This window comes from Podarcis raffonei, chromosome 10, assembly GCF_027172205.1.
Source record: "Podarcis raffonei isolate rPodRaf1 chromosome 10, rPodRaf1.pri, whole genome shotgun sequence".
In the NCBI taxonomy this organism is placed as follows: Eukaryota; Metazoa; Chordata; class Lepidosauria; order Squamata; family Lacertidae; genus Podarcis; species Podarcis raffonei.
The window spans coordinates 64,819,131-64,842,707 of record NC_070611.1 but is presented as its reverse complement, the minus strand read 5'-3'; the positions used below and the strand labels follow the sequence as shown (position 1 = coordinate 64,842,707).

Sequence of the window (23,577 nt, the reverse complement as noted above, 5' to 3'; positions counted from 1 at the left end):
GTCTTTTCCAACTCCTCAATTCTATGGTATGTTTAGGGATGCGGGTGGCACTGTGGGTTAAACTACAGAGCCTAGGGCTTGCCAATCAGAAGGCTGGCGGTTCGAATCCCCATGACGGGGTGAGCTCCTGTTGCTCAGTCCCTGCTCCTGCCAACCTAGCAGTTCAAAAGCACGTCAAAGTGCAAGTAGATAAATAGGTACCGCTCCAGCGGGAAGGTTAACGGCGTTTCCGTGCACTGCTCTGGTTCGCCAGAAGCGGCTTAGTCATGCTGGCCACATGACCTGGAAGCTGTACGCCGGCTCCCTCGGCCAATAAAGCGAGATGAGCGCCGCAACCCTAGAGTCGGCCATGACTGTGTTACGAAAAAGGAGCAATGCAGCAGCGAGCTCCAGATGGCTGGAAAGCCAAACAGGATGTTGATGTTTGGGACTGTTCCGTGGGAACAAAGGAACAGTCTATTCACTGTACTGAGCACCGGATGTTAGCTCAGAGTGTCACCTGACCTGTACTGGAAGTACATGGGAGGAGTTATTCTCTCTCTGCTGTTGGTGTTAAGAGAGTGCAGACACGTTTCTCTGTACTGCTGGAAAGACAGAAATAAAGGCATGTAGATACGTTTCTGTCTGTCTCTCTCCCCTCCCTGGGGATGGAGGGGAGGAGTGGTGTGTTCTTCTCACGTTAGAGGAGGATCGCCGATTGAGATCTCGCCTGATCTTGCCGGGAGTCGCAGACAGGGAGGTCAACAAGGAACTCAAGCCGGGTGCCTGGAGAGTGGCCAATTCCTCTGTCTAGGCTTGATTCCTACAGACTGGACCTAATGGTCAGGGGTCCCTTTACCTTTATGATATGTTTGGATGGGGATAGCACCAATCTAGCAAGTTGGGAACTGTATGCCCCCTCCCACAAGCACAATGCAGATGACCAACTGGATGAACCACACCCTCACACCCTGTGTCATTCGCTCACACAATGACTCACACAATGCAGCTGCTAAGACTGATCACCCCTAAGCCAATTCTTCTTGGCGACACTCCTCACGAGCAAGTGCTCATGTCCTCACTTCACCTCTCGGGATGCAGTGAAATGGTAGGAAAACCCAGTTTTTGAAATGCCCAGCACCTCACACGAAATATCGGAGGCAGTATGCGTAAGACACCATAAAGGCAGCGCAAAACAATCCTTATAATGTTTAAACAGCTGCACAGGACTACAGGCGTAAAAACATCTTCAAGATATGCCTGATAGCCAATAGCGAGACAGCATGCCAAACTTCTGATGGGAGAGCAGTGCACAGTGTTGGACTGATGACACTCAAGTTTTGTATGTGCTGTGCATTTAAAGCACACTTCCACCTCCCCCAAAAGAATCTTGGGAGTTGCAGTTTGTTGTGGGTGCTGGGAACTGCAGTGCCGTTCGCCATAAAAGGCAGTTTCCAGGGTTCTCAGTGTTGGTGGGAATGTGCTTTAAATGTATGGTTAGGTAGGCAGACTGGAGCCAGAGATTCCTAACAGCAAGATTTGCTCAAAACTTCTGCATCTACCGTATTTTTCGCTCTATAGGACGCACTTTTCCCCCTCCAAAAATTAAGGGGAAATGTGTGTGCGTCCTATGGAGCGAATGCAGGCTCCTTGGCTTCCGTGATAGCAATGCGAAGCCCCCGAAGCGCAGAGGGAGCGCTCCCTCCGTGCTCCGGAGGCTTTGCGTTGCTTTTGCTGAAGGCTGGAGAACGAGAGGGGTCGGTGCACACCTACCCCTCTCGCTCTCCAGACTTCAGGGTTAGCCGCCTGAAGCCTTCAGAGCGCAGCGCGAGTTCCCACTGTGCTCCGCAGGCTTCGGGTTCCTTTTGCTGAAGCCGGGAGAGCAAGACTCTCCTGGCTTTAGCAGAGAGGGAGAGTTGTGCAGCACCCCTTCAGCCAAGCGGGAGGAGAAATGGAAGGGGCTCCATTTCTCCTGCCGCTTCACTGAAGGGGCGCTGAGCAGAGAGGGGGAGATTTTTTTTTTCTTGTTCTCCCCCTCTAAAACAAGGTGCGTCCTATGGTCCGGTGCATCCTATAGAGCAAAAACTCTATAGAAGAGCAAGTCCACACAGCGGCTTTTGCAAACGAAAACCCTGGGCACGACTCTTGATTATGAAACAGTCTGCTGCAGAATATTATTATCATCAATACTTCAAGCAGAATGCAAACTGCTCATCTATAACACACAGGCACGCAGTTTTAGGGGGATAAACATTGGGAGCAGGGCAAAAAAAAAAGAGGCTTGTGTTAGAATCAGAGAATCATGGCCTCTGTTTTGAAATACATTTCTCGGGAGGGGGGTGAGATCCAGAAATCTACACCAGCTTCAGGGTTCTCGACAGGTAAAAGAAGACAGGAATGCAATGCGAGTCCACCAAAGGATCTGCACCGTGATAGTTGGTCCATGAGGATGAATGGAGCAGCTGTTCCACCAACCTCAGTTAAGCCCTCAACCAGCCCCCACCTGCCTGCCCTTCTTACAACCAGTCTGGGGGCGGGGCTTCCTGTCAGCTTCCTCATCTTCTTCCTCCATCCCAGTGCTGTCCTAGAATCACAGAATTGTAGAGTTGGAAGGGACCACGAGGGTCATTTAGTCCAACCCCATGCAATGCAGGATTATTGTTTTTTGCCCAATGTGGGGCTCGAACTCATGAACCTGAGATTAAGAGTCTTACGCTCTAAGGTGGATGGGACAAAACCAGAGTTAGGCCACATCCACACATTACACTTAAAGCACTATGATACCACATTAACAGTCAAGCCCTCTCCCAAAGAATCCTGGGAACTGTAGTTTGTTCAGGGTGCTTTATTTATTCTTTATTATTTACTTATTGCATTTGTTATCCCACATTTTCTCCAAGTTGCTCAGGGTGGCATACGTGGTTCTCTCCCTCCCCATCAAATCCCCACAACAACCTTGTGAGGTAGGTTGGGTGGAGGGGCAGCACCTGGTCACCTAGTGAGCTGCATGGCCAAGTGGGAATTTGAACCCTGGTCTCCTGCGTCCTGGGACACGGGTGGCACTGTGGGTTAAACCACAGAGCCTAGGGCTTGCTGATCAGAAGGTCGGCGGTTTGAATCCCCGCGACAGGGTGAGCTCCCATTGCTCGGTCCCAGCTCCTGCCCACCTAGCAGTTCGAAAGCACGTCAAAGTGCCAGTAGATAAATAGGTACCACTCTGGCGGGAAGGTAAACGGCGTTTCCCTGCGCTGCTCTGGTTCGCCAGAAGCAGCTTAGTCATGCTGGCCACATGACCCAGAAGCTGTACGCCGGCTTCCTCGGCCAATAAAGCGAGATGAGCGCCACAACCCCAGAGTTGGTCACGACTGGACCTAATGGTCAGGGGTCCCTTTACCTTTACTACTCCTGCATCCAACACTCTAACCACTACAGTTTTCACCACGCTGAAATAGGAGGCCCCTGTTTTCCTCCCAGAGCAACAACTCCCAGAGTGGTTTAACAACTAATCTCTCTTTCCGGTGAACTCTGGGAATTTTGTTTACTATTTCACAAAGTTTATACGCTGCTTGATTGTAAGAACCCCAAAGCAGTTTCCCAAAAGAATAAAACAATACAACTATCAGTAAAACACCTAAAAACAAAAGTTGTGAAGATTCAAAACATTAAGATCAGCAATAAACTAAACACAGATTAAAACACACAGCAATATTTAAGATATCTGGGCAGGTTTGCCTAAGTAATGATGTATTTAGCAGACTGCCAAAAAGGGGACAGTGAAGGATCCTGCCTGATATCAAATCAGCAGGGTATCTTAGTTGGTGGGAGCCAGTGTGGTGTAGTGGTTAAGAGCAGTGGACTCGCAATCTGGTGAACCGGGTTCGATTCCCCACTCCTCCACATGCAGCTGCTGGGTGACCTTGGGCTAGTCACACTTCTTTCAAGTCTCTCAGCCCCACTCACCTCACAGAGTCTTTGTTGTGGGGGAGGAAGGGAAAGGAGAATGTTAGCTGCTTTGAGACTCTTTCGGGTAGTGATAAAGCGGGATATCAAATCCAAACTCTTCTTCTTCTTCTTAGTTCAGGGGTAGGCAACCTAAGGCCCGGGGGCCGGATCCGGCCCAATCGCCTTCTCAGTCCGGCCCACAGATGGTCCAGGAATCAGCGTGTTTTTACATGAGTAGAATGTGTCCTTTTATTTCAAATGCATCTCTGGGTTATTTGTGGGGCATAGGAATTCATTCATATATTTTTTTCAAAATATAGTCTGGCCCCCCACAAGGTTTGAGGGACGGTGCACCGGCCCACGGCTGAAAAAGGTTGCTGACCCCTGTCTTAGATCTTTGAAAGGAACGGGCAATAAAAAGAATTGAGGTTAATTCCTTGAACTAATCTAATATATCTTCTGCAATTTGGCCTTTAGAAACATTTTGTTTGCTCAAATATCTTCCCTCAAAACTACTGGTCTGGAGGAGCAGGAGGAAACAACCCAAAAAAAGACAGTCCTTGGGGAATCAAAACAGCACCGGCTCTGAGCTTTCCAAGTGATCTGCAGTGCGGCCGCAAGTTTACCTTGAAATGCATTGCGGGAAAGGTCTCTGTTATGTAACTGTCAGCGACTGCATCAGTCCAAAGTGAAACTTACGGATGGGAATGCAGAAAAACCTCTCTCTCTCTCTCTCTATGAGACACTTGCCACTGACATTGTTACAGCAAGTTCTGAAAGAGGATGTCTGCTGGATGCTCTATGTTTAGCAAAGCCTGCAGTCAAAATCTGCTTGCATAACACTCTGTGTGTGTGTGTGAAGGAGAGAGAGAGAGAGAAAGAGAAGAAGGCTTAATATTCTGTAGGGAGAACTGCTTTAAAAATGGACTGGCTTCCAAAGAAAGTCAAACTGTGGAGGGTGCACTGATGCCAACATCCTGCGCCAGAACTTGCATTTGGTTTGCAAGCGCACGGAAATATACAACGGGGCTAAGATCTTCAGCAAGTGACTACCAAACATCACGATATACTGATGCACAGTGGTACCTCAGGTTATAGACGCTTCAGCTTACAGATGCTTCAGGTTACAGACTCCGCTAACCTAGAAATAGTACCTTGGGTTAAGAACTTTGCTTCAGTGGGGAGGGGGGAAATGAGGATGATGCATTTTTGATAAACTGTTATTTTGAAATTCCTAATAAAAAAATATTTTTTTAAAAAAAGGAACTTTGCTTCAGGATGAGAACAGAAATCGCGCGGCGGAAGCGGGAGACCCCATTAGCTAAAGTGGTACCTCAGGTTAAGAACAGTTTCACGTTAAGAACAGACCTCCAGAACGAATTAAGTTCTTAACCCGAGGTACCACTGTATCACCATGTCTGAAATAAGGATGGAGCTATCTTAGAGGCACTGGCTGGCTTCACGGTTTTGACCCACACTGTGATGTTTGCATAGTACACACACATGTATCATGATGCGCAATATATTGCCAGGTCAAAAATTATGAAACCAGTATCATGATATGGACTTTTAGATGATATATCGATATACTGTCCAGCCCTACTTGGGGAATGAGGCAATAGCAGCTCGGTGAGCACTTGTCAGGGCCTGCCTACTAAACGATCTACTCAAAGGCAGAAACAAGTACAGTGGTACCTCGGGTTGCAGATGCTTCAGGTTACAGACTCCGCTAACCCAGAAATATTACCTCAGGTTAAGAACTTTGCTTCAGGATGAGAACAGAAATCATGCTCCAGTGGCGCAGCACGAGGCACCATTAGCTAAAGTGGTACCTCATGTTAAGAACAATTTCAGCTTAAGAACGAACCTCCAGAACAAATTAAGTTCTTAACCCGAGGTACCACTGTAGTTCGATTTCTCATGTAAATTTAGCGCCACTTTGCTGCACAACAAACTCTTTCCTTCTTATTTCTGTTCCCAAGGGATACTCACTAGGCTTAGTTCTAGGTCAGGCTTCCTCAACCTCGGCCCTCCAGATGTTTTTGGCCTACAACTCCCATGATCCCTAGCTAGCAGGACCAGTGGTCAGGAATGATGGGAACTGTAGTCTCAAAAAACATCTTGAGGGCCGAGGTTGAGGAAGCCTGGTCTAGGTGCTGCTCTTGGCACATTTAAGCAGAGGTTATGACGGCCATCTTCCAGGGAGGATGTGCCATATTTTTCCATGTATAACATGCCCCCTATTTTGGGAGACTAGAATTTAAGGAAATGGGGGGAGGTGGCCCAGAGTTGCTGAGATTTTTTTTAGGGGAAATGCCCAGAGTTACTGAGGTACTTGGGGGGGAGGGGCGGATGCCGAAAATCACTCACTCGACTAACAAACGCTACAAATCAAAAACGTCAAAGAAGCAACCAAGCATCTGCCAGCAAGCCGCCACCAGCCCGCCCAATTGCCACTGCAGCAGTCAATCCACAACAACCCTTGAAGCAGACACCATTTTCCCTACCAATTGCCACCGACAAGTGCATAGTTCCCCATTTGCACTACCCGTGTATAAGACTACCCCCCCCTTTTGAACATTCTTTTCGAGTAGAAAAACCTAGTCTTATACACAGAAAAGCATGGTAGTTGCATCCTGCATTGTGCAGAATGCAGGGGAGCTAGGTGACCTCAGAAGGAATTCTGTGACTTGTGCATCAAAGCTGCGAAATGGGTGCAATTGCAACCCACAAGAATATGGTATTCAAAACCTAAGCGGACGGACAAGGGGGTGGTGTGCCAGTGACAACACTCAGGTCAGGGTCAGGGTTGATCTAAGGCCAGCCCTAAGCATGCTCTACGACATGGGCAGGCAAACTGAGGCCCGGGGGCCACATCCAGCCCAATCGCCTTCTAAATCCGGCTCACAGACGGTCCAGGAATCAGCATGTTTTTACATGAGTAGAATGTGCCCTTTTATTTAAAATGCATCTCTGGGTTATTTGTGGGGCCTGCCTGGTGTTTTTACATGGGTAAAATGTGTGCTTTTATTTAAAATGCATCTCTGGGTTATTTGTGGGGCATAGGAATTCGTTCATTTTTTCTCTCAAAATATAGTCTGGCCCCCCACAAGGTCTGCAGGACAAAGGACTGGCCCCCTGCTGAAAAAGTTTGCTGACCCCCGCTCTATGAGAACTGAGATGAGATGGTGAAGTTGACATGTTTAATGAGAGAATAATCACTGCCACTATTTACTAAAAATTGGAAACCACTTATGGCCTTTTTGCATGAAAAAGAAAATGAACTTGTGATCATCTGGGTTTGAGAAAATATTGGAAGTGTTGGGTGTTATGCTGGAGTGGACACTTTGAATAATTTTCTATATATAGCTGAAAGAATCAGACTTTCCCCTCTTGTTCCTTTTTCTTTTCCTCTTTTTCATCATCACCTTAATTTTTTATTTGTACACCGCCTTTCTACCTTACAATACCTGAGAAGCCGAAGAAACAAAAAATGTACGTCTTATAACAATCTAATGCAATACAAAAACGTGATAATAAAACAAAACTTTAAAATAAGCAACCTACATCAAATAAAGTAACATTCAACAATTATTAGAATAGTACAAAATAATAATATCAACATATAAAAGTTAAAGAGAAATCCACTCAACAGTTACAATAAATCTGCTTTGAAGGAGCGGCCAGGTTAAGGGGAAGGGACCCAAAGCAATACAAGATAAAAAAACACTGGAGTTGCATATATTTAGACTTGGTTTTTGTTCGCAGGAGCTGCTTTCCATCCACATCTCAGGCTGACAGACAGCTTAAATTGATGCCCTCACCCTCTCTCCTCAGGCAATGAGGTTATTTGATCTCTCTAGCAGTCTCAGGGCAAGACAGCTCTTCTTCAGCAGCCTCATAAAAGCCTTGGGGAGGGAGAAGGAGCTACCTTAGGAACAAAGCCGAGCCCAAAGTTCTCCATAGTCAATATTTAGCTCATAGATCCGAGCCTTGGATCAATATTATTACTTATTTCATTTACATCCTGCCTTTACTCCAACAGACCTTCCGAACGTCCTTATTTTCCAGGGACATTCCTGGATTTACAGAAGCTGCCCTGGTTTCTGATTTGATCCCAGAATGTCCCGCTTTTCCTTAGGATGCCCTTCTTTTCATCGGAGAAATGTTGGAGGGTATGGAGTTATGAGACCTCAGAGCTATGGAAATAAGTAACTATGCAACCCTTTGAAGACATCTGAAGACATCCCTTGTATGGGGAAGTTTTTTATGTTTAACATTTTATTATGTTTTTATACATGTTGGAAGCCAGAGTGCCTGGCGCAACCCAGTCAGATAGGTGGGGTATATTATTATTATTATTATTATTATTATTATTATTATTATTAAATAGGCTGTCCCTATTTTCATTGGAGAAATGTTGGAGAGTATGCTTTAAGGAGCTCATGGTAGTGTACAAGATTCCCCCTCCTCGTTTAATCCCCCACAACAATCCTGTGAGGTAGGTTAGGCTGAGAGGTAGCGAGTGGCCCAAGGTCACCTAGTGAGCTCCATGGCAGGGATTTGAACCCTGGTCTCCAAGGTCCTAGTCTGAAATTCTAACCACTACACCACACTGGTTCAATGTTCTCATTGTGTGGGAAAGCACCAGATTTGTGATTTTTTTTTAAAAAAAACCAATTGTGCCAACTGTTATGTATTAAGATTAGCTGCAGTTCTCACTCAGGGCCACCAGTATGCAAATGAAGGATTGAGAACTGTCGCTCACTGATTGGTTAGATAGTTGGGAGTTGTTACTGCTACAAGTTGGGACGCGGGTGGCGCTGTGGGTTAAACCTTGCCGATCAGAAGGTCAGTGGTCCCTTTACCTTACTGTTACAAGTTACTTAGTATTCTATAAAGCAGCCAGCTAGGCTGCAGTGTGTCTGACTCCAGGAGCAGTTCTAACTGCTGTAATAAAGAGCTGTGAATCTAACTGAGCTGGGTCCTTTGTCCATCTTTCCCACTATTTAACACCAACTACCAATGCCAGCTTTCATTTGATGGTGGCTTTGGGGGAGACTCTATGTAAAGTAATGCAAATTCCAGAGGATCTGTTTTAATTCTGCTGCACCAAACAGAAAAGCAAAGTGTGTGTGTGTGTGTGTGTGTGTGTGTGTGTGTGTGTGTGTACACTCTCTTTCTTTCTGTCTGCTGAAAGGGGATGGGAGCCCACAGCAGTCTCCGAATTCTAGACGGGCCCATAGCTCCCCAAAAGAGACAAGTTTTAAAATTTAAAACCCCCTTAAACTGCACCTTGGGAAGGGAGGAAGGGAGGAAGGAATAGAGGCAGAAAGAAAGAAACACAGACAGATGAAAGCTTTCCGCTCCAAGAATCTGGATAGCTTCTGGTCAGCTCTCCACAAAATGGCAATTAATTGGTTGGGTTCTCCCAGCATCCATACAAAGGCCTCTTTATTTTGGTCTGCTTCTTCATAATATAGATATTATATGCCTGGCTCTCGTTTCACATGCCACTCTCCCACGAGAATTAGGCATTATGAGAAAGCGCCAGTGTATAATTTCTTTCGGAGCTGAATTGCCCCTTTACTTGCAAAGCCCTTGCCTTTAATAAACAGAGAGGCAGTTCTGGGGTGGGGAGGCAGAAGGCGAAACTTGCTTCTCGAAGGCCGTTTGTGAAGGAGATGGCGTCTGAAGCAAGGCTGGAGCTGGACACTCAGACGTCTAGCCATTACGCTGCAGAGGATGCATGAGAGAGACATCTGTATGACTACTGCAGGCATGTGGGCTCCCTCACATGCGCCTCCCTTTTGGAGATGGAGATGCGCCAAGGCACAGCTGGACCAGGTCAGAACAGCCACAGATAGCAATGGACCAATCTGCTTACAGTGGTAGCTCGGGTTAAGAACTTAATTCGTTCCAGAGGTCCGTTCTTAACCTGAAAATGTTCTTAACCTGAGGTACCACTTTAGCTAATGGGGCCTCCTGCTGCCACCGCCGCACGATTTCTGTTCTCATCCTGAAGCAAAGTTCTTAACCCGAGGTGCTATTTCTGGGTTAGCGGAGTCTGTAACCTGAAGCGTCTGTAACCTGAGGTACCACTGTATTTCTATTTCTCATTTTTCCAAGCTTATGTTCAGTTCTCCATATTTGCACATCTGTTTGTGACATAGCTCACAAGAGAGTGGGAAAACATCTAGCAATCCCAGGAGCCTTTGCAACTGCAATCCCATGACCCTTTCAGTTCCCATTATCGCTGGACCAGCGGTACTGCTAGCAAGTGATGATGAGAGTTGTAGTCCAAAAACAGCTGGAGACCCACGCTTGGGAAACACTGGACTTCCTTGGGGGTCCCTTCCAACTCTACAATTCTAAGCTTCTATGGATCATTACTGCACCCCAGAGCCCAGGTTCAGCAAGCTCTGCTGCAGGAGGTATGAAGAGCCCTCTGCTCCCCTTCCCAAACTTGCCAGGGGCAGCATTCAGAGCATGGCATGGCTCCTGGCATTCCTAGATGTGGTCCCTGGCACGTTTGGCCTCATTCTTGTGATAGGAATTTTATGGTCTTAGATATATGGTAATGTTCATAACCGCACGTACATAGATCAGCACAGGAAGACCAACCTGGAACCATTTTGATTCCTAAACTGAGCCAATGTTTTCTCTGCAAGGTCAAAGTGGGAAACCTCCCATTGTCTTTTCCTTCTCAAATCCCGTCTTAAGGGTATGTCTGTGTTTGAATAGGGTTGTGAGCCTGTGACCTGGCCCAGGAACTAAGTATTTATCATTACAAAAGACTGGCCAGGCTCCCCAGGCAATCCAATCAAGTAACCTGCCAGACAGGAGATAAACAAGGACAGGAGAAAAAACAACATTCAAATTTCTGTTTAGACCATCTTTTCTGTGATGTAGGTGTGATGTATCTGAGGGGTGGTCTTAGGTTACACCCCTTCTGTGATGTATGTATGATGTTTCTGGGGGTGGTCTTGATCTAGGTAAAGGTAAAGGTACCCCTGCCCGTACGGGCCAGTCTTGCCAGACTCTAGGGTTGTGCGCTCATCTCACTCTATAGGCCGGGAGCCAGCGCTGTCTGGAGACACTTCCGGGTCACGTGGCCAGCGTGACAAAGCTGCATCTGGCAAGCCAGCGCAGCACACGGAACGCCGTTTACCTTCCCGCTGGTAAGCGGTCCCTATTTATCTACTTGCACCCGGAGGTGCTTTCGAACTGCTAGGTTGGCAGGCGCTGGGACCGAACGACGGGAGCGCACCCCGCTGCGGGGATTCGAACCGCCGACCATGCGATCGGCAAGTCCTAGGCGCTGAGGTTTTACCCACAGCGCCACCCGCGTCCCTGGTCTTGACCTGGCAATTTCAAAAGTCTTTATAAGGCCTTGCACGCCATTTTTCTGGGTCCCTCCTCTCTCCTGCGTGTGGGGGAACACCCTGTTGCAACAGATCAGTAAAGATCATGCTTACTAGCTGATTTGCTTCTCAATATTCTCTGGTTGGCCTCTGTTATTCTCTCCTACCAATAGGGAAACTATGTAAGGACTCTATAAGGGAAAAGGGCAATTTTTGTTTACAACACTCTGATGCTCCACCACAATGTTTCCTGGGACCTTACTGCCACATCTTGGCATGGGGCGTAGCAACGATGGCTCCCATACATCTGCTTTCACAGATGATTTAAGTCTGTCTTTCAGTGGCTAAGACTATGGGGTGGTTTTAGCTGATGGTGCCGCATGCTTTGGTTTAAAAATCCACAAATAAAGCAATCTTCCATAGGCCCCGAGGAAGGAAATCAGAACGGGTGCAATTTTGCAAGCACCCTGAGCAAAGCAGATTGGAAAAATAAGCTTTTCATTACTGTTTGCAGGCCCAGTCGAAACGGCTGAGACACTCAGAGCTGGAAAACATTTTCAGGAAGCTTCCCTTACTTATCTTGGACGGGCATATTTTTTCTTAAATTTTCAAGCACAGGAATCGAAATGTGCAAGGTCTCCTTTTAAAGCAGGCTAACCAGAGCCTGCCTTTTTACACCTCATCAGAGGCTGGCAATTTTGCTCCTTGTTCTGGAGCAGAGGTTTGCTTCCTATTCAATTGATGCAGCTCATGGGCCAATCTAGATATTGAATCTTTGCCTTAAATGTGCAAGTATTTTTTTTTTAATGCAGCCTCAAGGGGCCTGAAAAAATGCAGAAGGTGTGGATGGGGGTGAGGGGGAAAAGCAGGGAAGGATTTAACTCTTTACTTTCCCGCTGTGTTCTTCACAAAGATCCTGTTCTCTGAAGCTGGCATTTGCTTTGGGAAGAAATGGGGATTTCTTTTCATGCAAACACCCGGCTTCAAAGGAATTTCCCCAGGAGCACAACCTGGGAAGGAATGGGTTAAAATCTACACACACAAACACAAACACCCTGAGTCTGAAAGTTTGGCTTTGCATCTCCTCCCTATTACAGAGCATCACTTTGACAAGACAGGTTTGAAGGCTTCCTGTCGAAAACTATTTCTCACAAGGGTTGCTAATTTTCTTTTCTGCTAAATCTCCTTGAAGAGCTGGGACGCTGGGATGGTGGGGAACTCTGGACCCCTCCAGATTGGAGTTTCCTGGCAGATGTCATCTTCAGCATGTCACCAACGCAGTAATACCACATTAGTGGTGGGTTTGTACTGAACTGACAACACGTCATTCTGCTTTAATAGCTTCTCAGCAATGCTTCCCCAATGTTACTGCATTACAGTGGTACCTTGGGTTGCGAACGGGATCCATTTCGGAGCCCCATTTGCAACATGAGCAGAAAGCAACCCACGTCTGCATGTGCACAGGTCGCGATTCGCTGCTTCTGCACATGCACGAGCGGCAAAACCCAGAAGTAACCCTTTCTGGTACTTCCGGATCACCGCGGGACAAAACCTGAAAAGATTTAACCCGAAGCAAACGTAACAAGAGGTATGACTGTATTGCCATTTGGAAGGGCAAGTTTTTGCTGTTGTTGTTATTCAGCAACTGGACAGTGGCAAATCAGCCATACATCTCTCCCGCCAACCCCACTGCACAGCAAAGACCGGTGCCCGTTGGGTGCTCAGTAACTGCAAAATGCTAGCAGTCACGGCAGGGTTGCTAACTCTTTAGCTGGGCTTTCAACAGCGGTTTGGGTAACACCAGTTTCTGGGCACAGAGATCCATGTTATCAGCTGGTCTTTGCAGCTGAAGCTGCGGTTAAGACACAGGAATCATGTGGCACAGCTGTCACATGGAAGGTGGATCAAGCTTGCTTTCTCCAGCTCGGAGGGTAGCACTCAAACCAATGGCTTCAAGTTACAAGGAAGGAGATTCCAACGCAACATCAGGAAGAACTTTCTGACAGTTAGGGTTATTTGACAGTGGAATGGTCTCCCTCAGGAGGTGGTGGGCTCTCCTTTTGAGGTTTTTAAGCAGAGGTTGGAGGGCTATCTGTCAAGAATGCTTTAGCTGAGATTCCTGCTGTGATGGCCTGGGACTCGAGCTCGGACTCGGAACCAGAGGAGTCTCAGTCCGCACCGGATCCCTTGCCTCAGGCATCATCTGAACCAAGTCTGGGGCCTGATCCTGAAGAGTCCCAGTCTGCACAGGTTCCCCTGCAACAAGCACCAGCTGGGCCAAGTCAGGGTCCTGAGCCTGCCCTGGCTCCAGATGCGGGGATGACCTCGTTGCCTTCAGCTGGGCCATCACTCACAGCTGCTCCACTACCAGTTGGGTCAGGAGAAGCTGAGGTGGCCCCTGGGTCTAGTAACCCACCGACGTCTCCCGAGCTGGAGAGACTAAGGACGGAGAGAAGGAGAGACCTGAGTACTCACAGGAGGAGTGCTTGCCTTTGGGCGAGACAGGGAGGTGAATCACCAGGGGATCAGGACCAGCCGTTACCCCGACAGAGATAAAAGGCTGTCGGACCCCGCCCCAGGTTGCAGGAGCAACATTGCTGTTTGCTAGAACCTGCCTGAGACCCTGTGCCTGACCTAGCCTGGTTTACTGCCTTGGCCCTGTTGGACTGACTCCTCGTGGAAGCCTTGGATTCGGGACCGGACCTGGACCGCATTGCTCGGGTTAACCCCTGGGCCCAGCACACCTGCCTAGATGACCTCAGGGTCCCTTCCAACTCTACAATTCTATGATTCTATGGTTTGACTTCACCCCCAGAGGCATACTCCACTGTCTCTCGAGACAGACAGATGCCAACAAGGGATGACTCAGTCATTCTTTGGGAATGCAGGGTGTGGAAACTCCAAGTGTTGCTGGACTACAACTCCCATCAACCCTGACCATTGGCCATGCTTCCTGGGGCTAGTGGGAGTTGTAGCCCCAGAATCTGGAGGGCCACAAGTTCCCCCAGCCCCATACATTGTCTCCCCAAAAGAAAACTTTAGCATAGCCAATGAGAGGAGATCAGAAAGAACCAAGGCGATGACAACAAACACATTCAGAAGAGGGTGAGTTTGAACTTAATTTTCACCATTCAGCCCCCCTTCCATCCTCCAACACCCTCCACTGTGCAAGTTTAAAGCATGGTTTAAAGGCAGTGTTAGAAACTGAGATATATAAGCTAGACTCCAAATGGCACCTTAATCATACGTTACAGTCCCAACAATGGAATGTCTATTTGCCAGGGTGGTTGGGGTCCTTTTCCAACCCTACAATTCTATGATCTCAACTACATTGCTTGACTGTAGCTTGCTCTTACAACAATTCTCTCGTCCCAGTACGCAAGAAGGAGAAACACACACACAAGGGAATTGGACATGCTATTAACTATGGACTAAGTCAGAGGTTTGTAAACTGTGGTTGCCAAGCTGGTGGCCAGAAATCTCCACGTAATCGCAACTGGACCTGTGCCAGTAGCAAAACACGCCTGGCTAGTTTTGAACACTGGCGAATGTGAGATGTGAGCAACATCTATAAAGTGCGCAGTTGGCAGAGGCTGGTTTGAAGGAGTTCAGAGGGATCTGACTGAGGGAATTTGGAAACAAAAGTACAGGGTGCCATAGAAAACACACCAACACAGGCCGTGTGTTGCACCATACATTTAAAGCACTTTTGTGATACTATGTGTGATACAATGTGCTTTTATGGTATCATAGCCCTTTTAAGTATATGGTGTGATTATGGCCATAACATATAATCATAACATCTTATGCATTATAGCAAGTTGTGACTTGAATGTTTGGAAGCCAAGATTATATATAAATACATTGTTTCTTGGATGAAACCCTTAATGTTTTCTAAAAGTAGAGTTTCAAAAAGAAGAATTATGGAGATTATCCTTTTCTCTCTCTGTTAAAGGAGGAGTGTGAAGAAAAGGCAGTTGAGGAGAGGTGAAAAAGAAAAGTTAGAAAGAGATAAAGAGAATTCTCAGAACTGTAGTTTGCAATGGGTGCTGGGAATTGTAGCTTTGTGGAGGGTGAACTATGGTATTATGTATGGTATTATGTATTGTATTGTACTCTATTGTATATTTTTTTTACTGTAAGTTGCTTGGAGACCTTCGGGTGACAAGCAACTAATAAGTTTAATAAATCATCATCCTTTGTGACAGACTCAACCTGCATATAAGAGGTAGCCACTCCTCAGTTCTGTGCGTGTCCATCATGTGTTCTTGCAAGCACATAGGACATGCATAAGTTCCTACAAGAAACTGGTACCCACATCCAAGAGGCGTTCAGTGCAAACAGCCCTTAGGAATCTCACCTTTCTGCATGCGTACGAATGACAAATTGTACGGTCAAGTGGAAAACAATGCAATAATTAAAACATGCCAAAGATCAAGTGCCATAGATTTAAATCCCTGGTCATCTAGTTCAGTACTGTCTACTCCGGTGGTTTTCAACCAGTGTGCGGTGGCACCCTTGGGTGCCTTGAATGATGGTCAGGGGTGCCGTGAGTGACCCTGGTCTCTACCTCTCTTCCCTTCGCTCCCTCCTCTGATGCCCTCTCATGTCTCTACCTCCCAGAGGCTTGCACAGCTGCTTGTTGCCGCAGCCCTTGCTATAAGCTCCTCAGGCGAATGGTCCTCTGGGGCTGGCCAGGGAGTGCTTCCCAGGCCCCTGTGGACACCTCTCTTTGGGGCAGGGGAGGCAATTCAGAGACCGGGGGGGCAGCAGCAGCTGCCTGGAGGACTCCCAATGGGAAGGAAGAGGGGAGGAGGCTGGGGGAACACTCCACAAGAGGAGGGTGTTCGAAAAAGGGTGAGGGGCTGCCGGCTCTGCAGGCAAGGTGTGACCTAACTGGGCTAATGAGCCCCACAGGGGTGCCGCAGAAAGAATGTAGTTGGTCAAGGGAGCCGTGGACTCAAAAAGATTGAAAACCTCTGATCTTGGATAAAATGACAGGAAGGATTCAAAACCTGTGGGACCAGAGATTTACAGAAGATTGGAAGAAATATACGAACTATTTGAAGAGCAACTGTAATCAACAAATTACGCGAGTAGGACTACAAGGTTTCGTAAGGAGAAATATATGAAATATTGCAAAGAAGAGAGACATTAGTTATGATATTTAAATGTAACAGTGAAAGTAAAAAATGTAAATTAAGTGAAAAGATTGGAAAATTTTCAGATGTGGTTGATGGAAGTAAAAAAAAAATCTGTATAAGATATAAAAGTATGTTTAATAATTGTTGAAAATGATATGAGAGGTGTGTGTGTGTGTGTAAAGGGACCCCTGACCATTAGGTCCAGTCGTGACTGACTCTGGGGTTGCGGCGCTCATCTCGCTCTATAGGCCGACGTATAGCTTCCGGGTCATGTGGCCAGTATGACTAAGCCGCTTCTGGCGAACCAGAGCAGCGCATGGAAATGCCGTTTACCTTCTCGCCAGAGATATTTATCTACTTGCACTTTGATGTGCTTTCAAACTGCCAGGTTGGCAGGAGCAGGGACCGAGCAACGGGAGCTCATCCCGTTGCGGGGATTCGAACCACCGACCTTCTGATTGGCAAGTCCTAGGCTCTGTGGTTTAACCCACAGTGCCACCCACGTCCATATATATACCTCTGATCTACTCCAACTATCACTGACTCTCTGGGGTCTCAGATAGCTTTCCTCAACCCTACCTGGAGACACCTGGGGCCTTCTGCATGCAGGGCATAAGTTCTTCCATTGAGCTGTTTTTCTCTCCTTAACAGAAAATGCCTGTCCAAATAGAAATGGTCGCGGTTCTGGAAAACCTCCAGGTTTTTCCATAAATTGGATGTGACAGGTGAGGAATGCGTCATCATGGAGAGAATGCAGAAGGTGGAAGGCCTCTCTCCCTCACATAAAACTACGTCTTAGGGACTATCCAATAAACCTGAGTTGCAAAAGGTTTCAGGAAGAAAACATAAAGACCCCTAAAAAACTCCCAAGGTACCAATTTATAATTTGTGGGCTGGAACATCTAGCTAGCCACTGTGAGAATAGGCTGATGGGCGAGATGGGAGACTGCTTTGATCCAGCAGGTCTCTTTGAACGCTCTTGAGATACAGAATTCACTACTACAAGACACTGCAAAGTTAATCTAAGCTGTGATTCTGGTCTGAGAAGTCTCATCTTAACAGGTCACTTATTCCCATTGTTTTAAACCAGAACATATCAATGTTCCAACAGAAAGCCGGCGAAAAACTAGTGCGGTCCCTTTTGCGAATAACAGTGTAAAACTGATCGCCGGCAGGCCCTTGGTAAAAACCCTGAGTCTGTTTAACACAGTGCCAGATTTATATAGGCGAAACTTCTGTGCCACATATAGATGGAAGCTTGAGTTTGTTCAAGTCAGTAGGATCTTAGTGCTGTTGCTTAAGTGAATTCTCCATGTATATTTAAGGTGTAAATTTGGTACCAATATTGCAAAAGAAGATACCAAGAGCCCTGCTGAATCAGCCCAAAGTCCCAATGAGTCCAACAGTTGCCTATGGAAAGCTTTGCAGCAGCATCACATACCCTCTGAAGAGTGGGCTTGCGAAAAGACGGAGTGCAAGTATGCAATGAAAAATTAAAAGATTTTATTAATTCTTTTTAAAAAAGATTCATGTTTACTAGCCTGGAGTATGAGTGCGTAATAAAAAAAATTAAAAGGTTTTATTAATTCTTTTTAAAGGATCCTAGTTAACTAGCTTGGAGTATAAGTACACAATAAAAAAATTAAAAGATTTTATTAATTATTTTTAAAAAGATTCTAGTTTACTAGCTTGGAGTACATAATAAAAAAAAGATTTTTTTTAAAGACTCTAGTTTACTAGCTCAGAGTACGAATACATGGTAATAAATTGAAATATTTTATTAATTCTTTACCGAAGATTCTAGTTTACTAGCTTTTTTAAAACGACTGAACACATTCACAGAGAGTCTCGGTGGTTTTTAGCAGTGATAGCTAAATGGGCCCTCCATAGCCACGAGCAGTCTATCTCATAGGAAAATAGGAAGTTGCTTTATATAAAGTCAAACCATTAGTCCATCTAGCACAGTACTGTCTACCCAGGCTGGCAGCAGCCCTCCAGAGAGTCTTTCCCAGCCCTGCCAGGAGATGATGTGGGTTGAACCAGGACCGTTTTGCGTGAAACCCTTCTGCTACGGGGGGGGGGGGGGTGTCAACCCTTTTGCCTTTGTAGTCAGGCAGGAGTGCAAATACCACCAGCAACGACCAGCTCCATGCCTAACGTATCTTGGTACTGGATCCATTCCTCAGCCGTGGTTTGACCACGAAAACCCTTCGGACTCCAAGTGTGTCCCAGCAGAGAGAGGCGATAAAGCCCCAGCACTAGGATCTGCGCTCATCTCCAACGGTGATCCCTTGACCTCCAGTATTAACAATATCGTGCGTGTGTGAAACCTGGACTTTGGGGCAGTTTGTGCCCATTTCTCAGCACAGCTCTCTGACCCTTAGATGAAAGAGTTTGGTCTGGGTGAGGGTTCGCCTATCCTCTCGTCCCATCTCTGTGGGATTGGCTGGTGGCCCAGGAGGGAGGGAGGGAACCTTGACTCGGCTCCGAGCAATAGAGTAAACGGCAAAGGGCAGGCCACGCGATGCAGACTGCATGGACATTCATCCAAGCCAAGGTTTCCATGGAGCAGGGAGACAGGTGCTGGCTGGCCATGCTCCAAGAGCACGCTGGTCGGTGCGTCAAGCAGGGAACATGTTTTTCCCAGTCCTCCCCTCCAGCCTTTCCCCATGACTGACATTAAGCATCTCCCCATTTCTCCAGGAGTTTTTCTAAATTAAAAAGGGGGAAAGGCAAACCTTGAACTGATCAGGAGCTCATGGTTTTGCTTAGCCAATTCCAAGGGCCTTGAAAAAAAAGAGTTGGATCTGTTCTTTGGGCCTGTTTTGCTCAGCCCTAAATTGTTGATTTTCTTCCCAGTGACTCTGACAAAGATACTGCCGCAGCCAATGTAGTCATTCTTATTCACATGGAGAGGGTTCAGCTTTCCCAGCTGTCTAATTGCGCAACCTCTGGCAAGACACATTTTTATGCCGGCCTCAGTTTTTCATCTGTAAAATGGGAATGTTTGGGGGCCTGCCTTGCAGATGGACTACAGGGTGTGAACATGGAATGTTCTTGTAAAACACTGCTTGCAAAGCACTTCATTGCTTTGTTGTTGTTTTGAAATGGGCCCACCCCATAAGAATCCTATGGTGTTCTCTATTGCTCCCATTTTACAGGTAAGAGAACTGAGGATGAGAGTGGGAATGAGAATGTGACTCGCCTCAGGCAGCAGAATGACTCTGTGGCAAAGATGGGCCAGGAATCCTGGTGCCTCTATTCAACGGATTGTGACAGGCTTTCACTTTAATTGAAAACACATGGGGTGAGGGTCCGTTCCTAATTAATGCAACGTACTTGCTTTATAGGGATGCGGGTGGCGCGGTGGGTTAAACCACAGAGCCTTGGACTTGCCGATCAGAAGGTCGGTGGTTCGAATCCCTGCGGCAGGGTGAGCTCCCGTTGCTAGGTCCCTGCTCCTGCCAACCTAGCAGTTCGAAAGTATGTCAAAGTGCAAGTAGATCAATAGGTACCACTCCAGCGGGAAGGTAAACGGCATTTCTATGCACTGCTCTGGTTCGCCAGAAGCAGCTTAGTCATGCTGGCAAGATGAGCACTGCAACCCCAGAGTCGGTCACAACTGGACCTAATGGTCAGGGGTCCCTTTACCTTTACCTTTTTGCCTGCTTTATAAGTTGTGCACATTTGCTTTATAGTTTGCACTGCTGTTCTTGTGCCCTTTTTATAGAGTGATCCTGCACGGCCAAAGGCTGAATAGGAAGAATCTGTGGCAGAGGTGAGGTCTGAACACAGGAGATTAAAAATCATAAATCTGATGTATTGAGGTTGGGTTGGAGGCATGTGGAGCAGGGGAGAGAGATCTTCCAGAAACATCTGGAGGAGGGGAATTGCAGAGGAAACAGAAATGAAAGGAAAACAAAGTAGACTTGAATCAGCTCAGGACTGTCATTTCCTCCGGGCTGCGGGGGGAGAAGGGCTACTCTCTGTGGAGGAGGGAGTGAATGATGTGGAGAGAAGCAGGAGGGAGTGTAAAGGGAGATGTTAAGAGAGACATTGAATGCACTTTTATTACTTATAATAATAATAAAAAAACCATAATTATCAAAAAAGATATAGGTATAGGTATAAATGAATTAGAAATGGGATGATATATGCAGATATGTATTTAGACATAGGGATAAATGTAAAAAGGTAAAGGACCCCTGGATGGTTTAAGCCCAGTCAAAGGCGACTATGGGGTTGCGGCGCTCATCTCGCTTTCAGGCCGAGGGAGCCGGTGTTTGTCCACAGACAGCTTTCCAGGTCATGTGGACAGCAGGACTAAACCACTTCTGGTGCAACGGGACACCGTGACGGAAACCAGAGCGTGCAAAAACGCCGTCTACCTTCCTGCCACGGTGGTACCTATTTATCTACTTGCACTAGCGTGCTTTCGAACTGCTAGGTTGGGAGGAGCTGGGACAGAGCAACGGGAGCTCACTCTGTTGCAGGAATTCGAACCTCCGACCTTCCGATTAGCAAGCCCAAGAGGCTCAGTGGTTTAGACTACAGCGCCACCCTATACATTTATAGGGATAAATGTATTTCGATATAGACAACGTGCTATTGTTTATACGGACCATGAGTTGTGGGGGTGGCTGGGTGATAAATCCAACAACGTATATATTATGAATTACTGAAAAAGGTGAAGGAGGGCAGCATTGTGAAACTCCAAAACCCCATCTGTCCCCTGGCCAAACGCTCTGCCCACAACCCAAGCAAGACCATTACACTTCAACCTCCCCCTTCCCCAGCAATTCTCTGCCACTTTCACACAACCGGGGCAGCAGACAGGGACATAATCCCTGCAGTTTTGCCAGTACTGAATGTGGCAAACTTCAGAGGTGGGTCCCCAGTAAGAAAATGTACATGTAGAGACAGTGGCACAGACAAGAAAGGAGGGGGAGAGAGAGAACAAAAGAAGGGAGGTGTATCGAAGAAGGCGTATCCGAGCTCCAGTGCGGTATAGCCGTTATCAAGTGTTGCACTACGACTCGGGAGTCCAGGGTTCGTGCATTCAATAAATATGAACCAGAGGTCAGGGAAATAAAGGACAGGGCAGCAATAATCTTTGCATTCAGCTTGCGAAGGCAGCACGTGGCGGGCGGAAACCGGCCACACAATTTGTAGGCCAGACAGAATACATCGGAAATTCTTGCAACCAGCTTTCCCTTCCTCTTGCGCCCACCCACGCACCCCCCAGCAAAAAACAAAATCTCCAATAGTACTCTTTGTATCTCCATTATTCAGACTTAGCACAAGGGCAATACAGGAAGATGACAGCAGCAAACAAAAGAGAGGGATTGCAAAACATTTCGGCCTGTCTTCTCCAGCTGCTCTGATGTGTAATCAAAGGGTGCTGTGCCGCCAAGGTGGCCTTCCTGGCACCCTTGCAGCACCCTTTGATTGACAGCATGGCAGCACATTCTGCTCTTTATGGCTTTAATATCTTTGCTTTGTAAATAACAGCATTCTAGCAGCCAGCGGCATCCTTCCACAAGGCTTCCGGAGCAAAGGAGCAAACTTGTCCGGCATGTCCTTTTCAATGCCTTGAAAACTACCTCTCCCGCACACAGCCCAGGATTGCAGCCTGGAGAGTATTTATAAAAGGTCACATGCTTTATCTCTCGCTCTGATACAGATAAGCCCATCATTTCCATCCGCTCAGGCTGCCATCCTGCGGGAGTTTGTTCTGCAAAGCTGCAGTGTCACAACTTGACTTCGCTTCTTATGCCGACGAATTAGCTCGGGGTTACTGTTTTGGGGGGAAGAGGGTCTCCAATAATGGCGATGTAAAAATAAAGCCACCCTATCCAAAAATTGACGCACCCTTGCCTGTTTGGAAATCAGTATCTACTGAATCCAGGAGGGAAGCTGGAAGGGAAGCTCTGCAGGGGGAAATGTCCTATGCTTCATCAAGTTTTTAATTTCTTCTTATCAATAAAGGAGTGTGATGAAGCGGAGGCAGGATTCATCCCGAGGACTAGCCACGGCCTCCTGCGAAGGAGAGGCAAGCGCGCCCTTCCCTGCTGCTGGGTGTCCCCGCGTGCCCTTGGGGTGCCCAGCTGCGCAGCCCGCCAGGGGTGCCCGGCTGGCACTCACTCACCTGAATCCGGCCACGGCGCTGCGGTTCCTCCGCCAGGCTCTGCCTTGCTGCAGCAGGACTCCCTGCACGACCTCCTTCTCGTCCGGCAGCCGGTAGACAGGGAAGATGTACAGCCAGCAGAGGACAAAGAAGCCCAGGGCGCTGGCGCCCACCGGCAGCCGGGTGCGGGGGCCTTTGCACGCCAGGAGACCCGCCGCCATCCTCCGATGCCGTTTCCCCGCCTTCCAGTCGCTCATCGGGAGCCAGCGGGCAGCTCCCGGCGCCGCAGGAGCCGCAGTCCCGACCACCACCTCATCCTCCGGGGGCGAAGAAGCGCCCCATGGCCAGGGCGCCGCCGCCGAAAACAGCAGCAGCAGCAGCGCGTTCCTCTTCCTCGCCGATGCGCCCAGGCGCGCCGTTCCTTCTCCTCCTCCTTCTGCCGCTGCTGCTTAAAGACGCCGGGGAAAGGGGTGGGGGCTGCAAGGAGGAGGGAGGGAGGGCAAGCCCACGGGGCCCCCCATGGCTCGTCCGGCCTTGCAAAGCCTCCGCCGCCTCCCTCCGCGATTTCTAAAGAGGGAGGGAGATCCGAGAGAGAGAGAGAGAGAGAAAGCAGAGCGCAGCTCGCATGTGCTGCCCGGCTCGCTTTGCAAAAAGCTGTGCAAAGCGCAGCGACGCCCCGACGGAGCGGCAACCCGCCCGGTCCTCTCCTTGTCGGCTGCGAGTCTGGGGAGGGGAGGGGAGAGAGGGGAGGGGTTGGGATCCTCGAGGCTGGAAAGCGGCGTAAGGAAAAGGGGGAGGGGGACAGAAGGGGGTGTGGCGGCGGTGGCGGCGTCTGGCTACGACGCGCGGAGGCTCTGCCGGGTTCCTGCGCGCCACAAGCGCGCCCTAGCCAAAATAAGAATGATCTCCTTTCCCGTGCGCATTCACCCACAAATCACACCCACCCACCCACATAGAAAGGGAACAGGAGAGGGGTGGGCTTGGCCACTTCGTCTCTCCGCTTTTCTCTTTTGTTGCTCTC

At 47.9% G+C, this 23,577-nt stretch overlaps 1 protein-coding gene across 1 annotated transcript in view; it reads right to left on the bottom strand.

Moving 5' to 3' along the window:
* ST8SIA1 (ST8 alpha-N-acetyl-neuraminide alpha-2,8-sialyltransferase 1) overlaps positions 1-23,319 on the bottom strand; it is a 99,022-nt gene extending 75,703 nt beyond the window's left edge. Inside the window, exon 1 of the mRNA XM_053405650.1 lies at positions 22,578-23,319. Coding sequence (XP_053261625.1) covers positions 22,578-22,813 — 236 coding nt within the window. The 5' untranslated portion in view covers positions 22,814-23,319. The remainder of the gene's footprint in view (positions 1-22,577) is intronic.
* Positions 23,320-23,577: the final 258 nt, after the last annotated feature.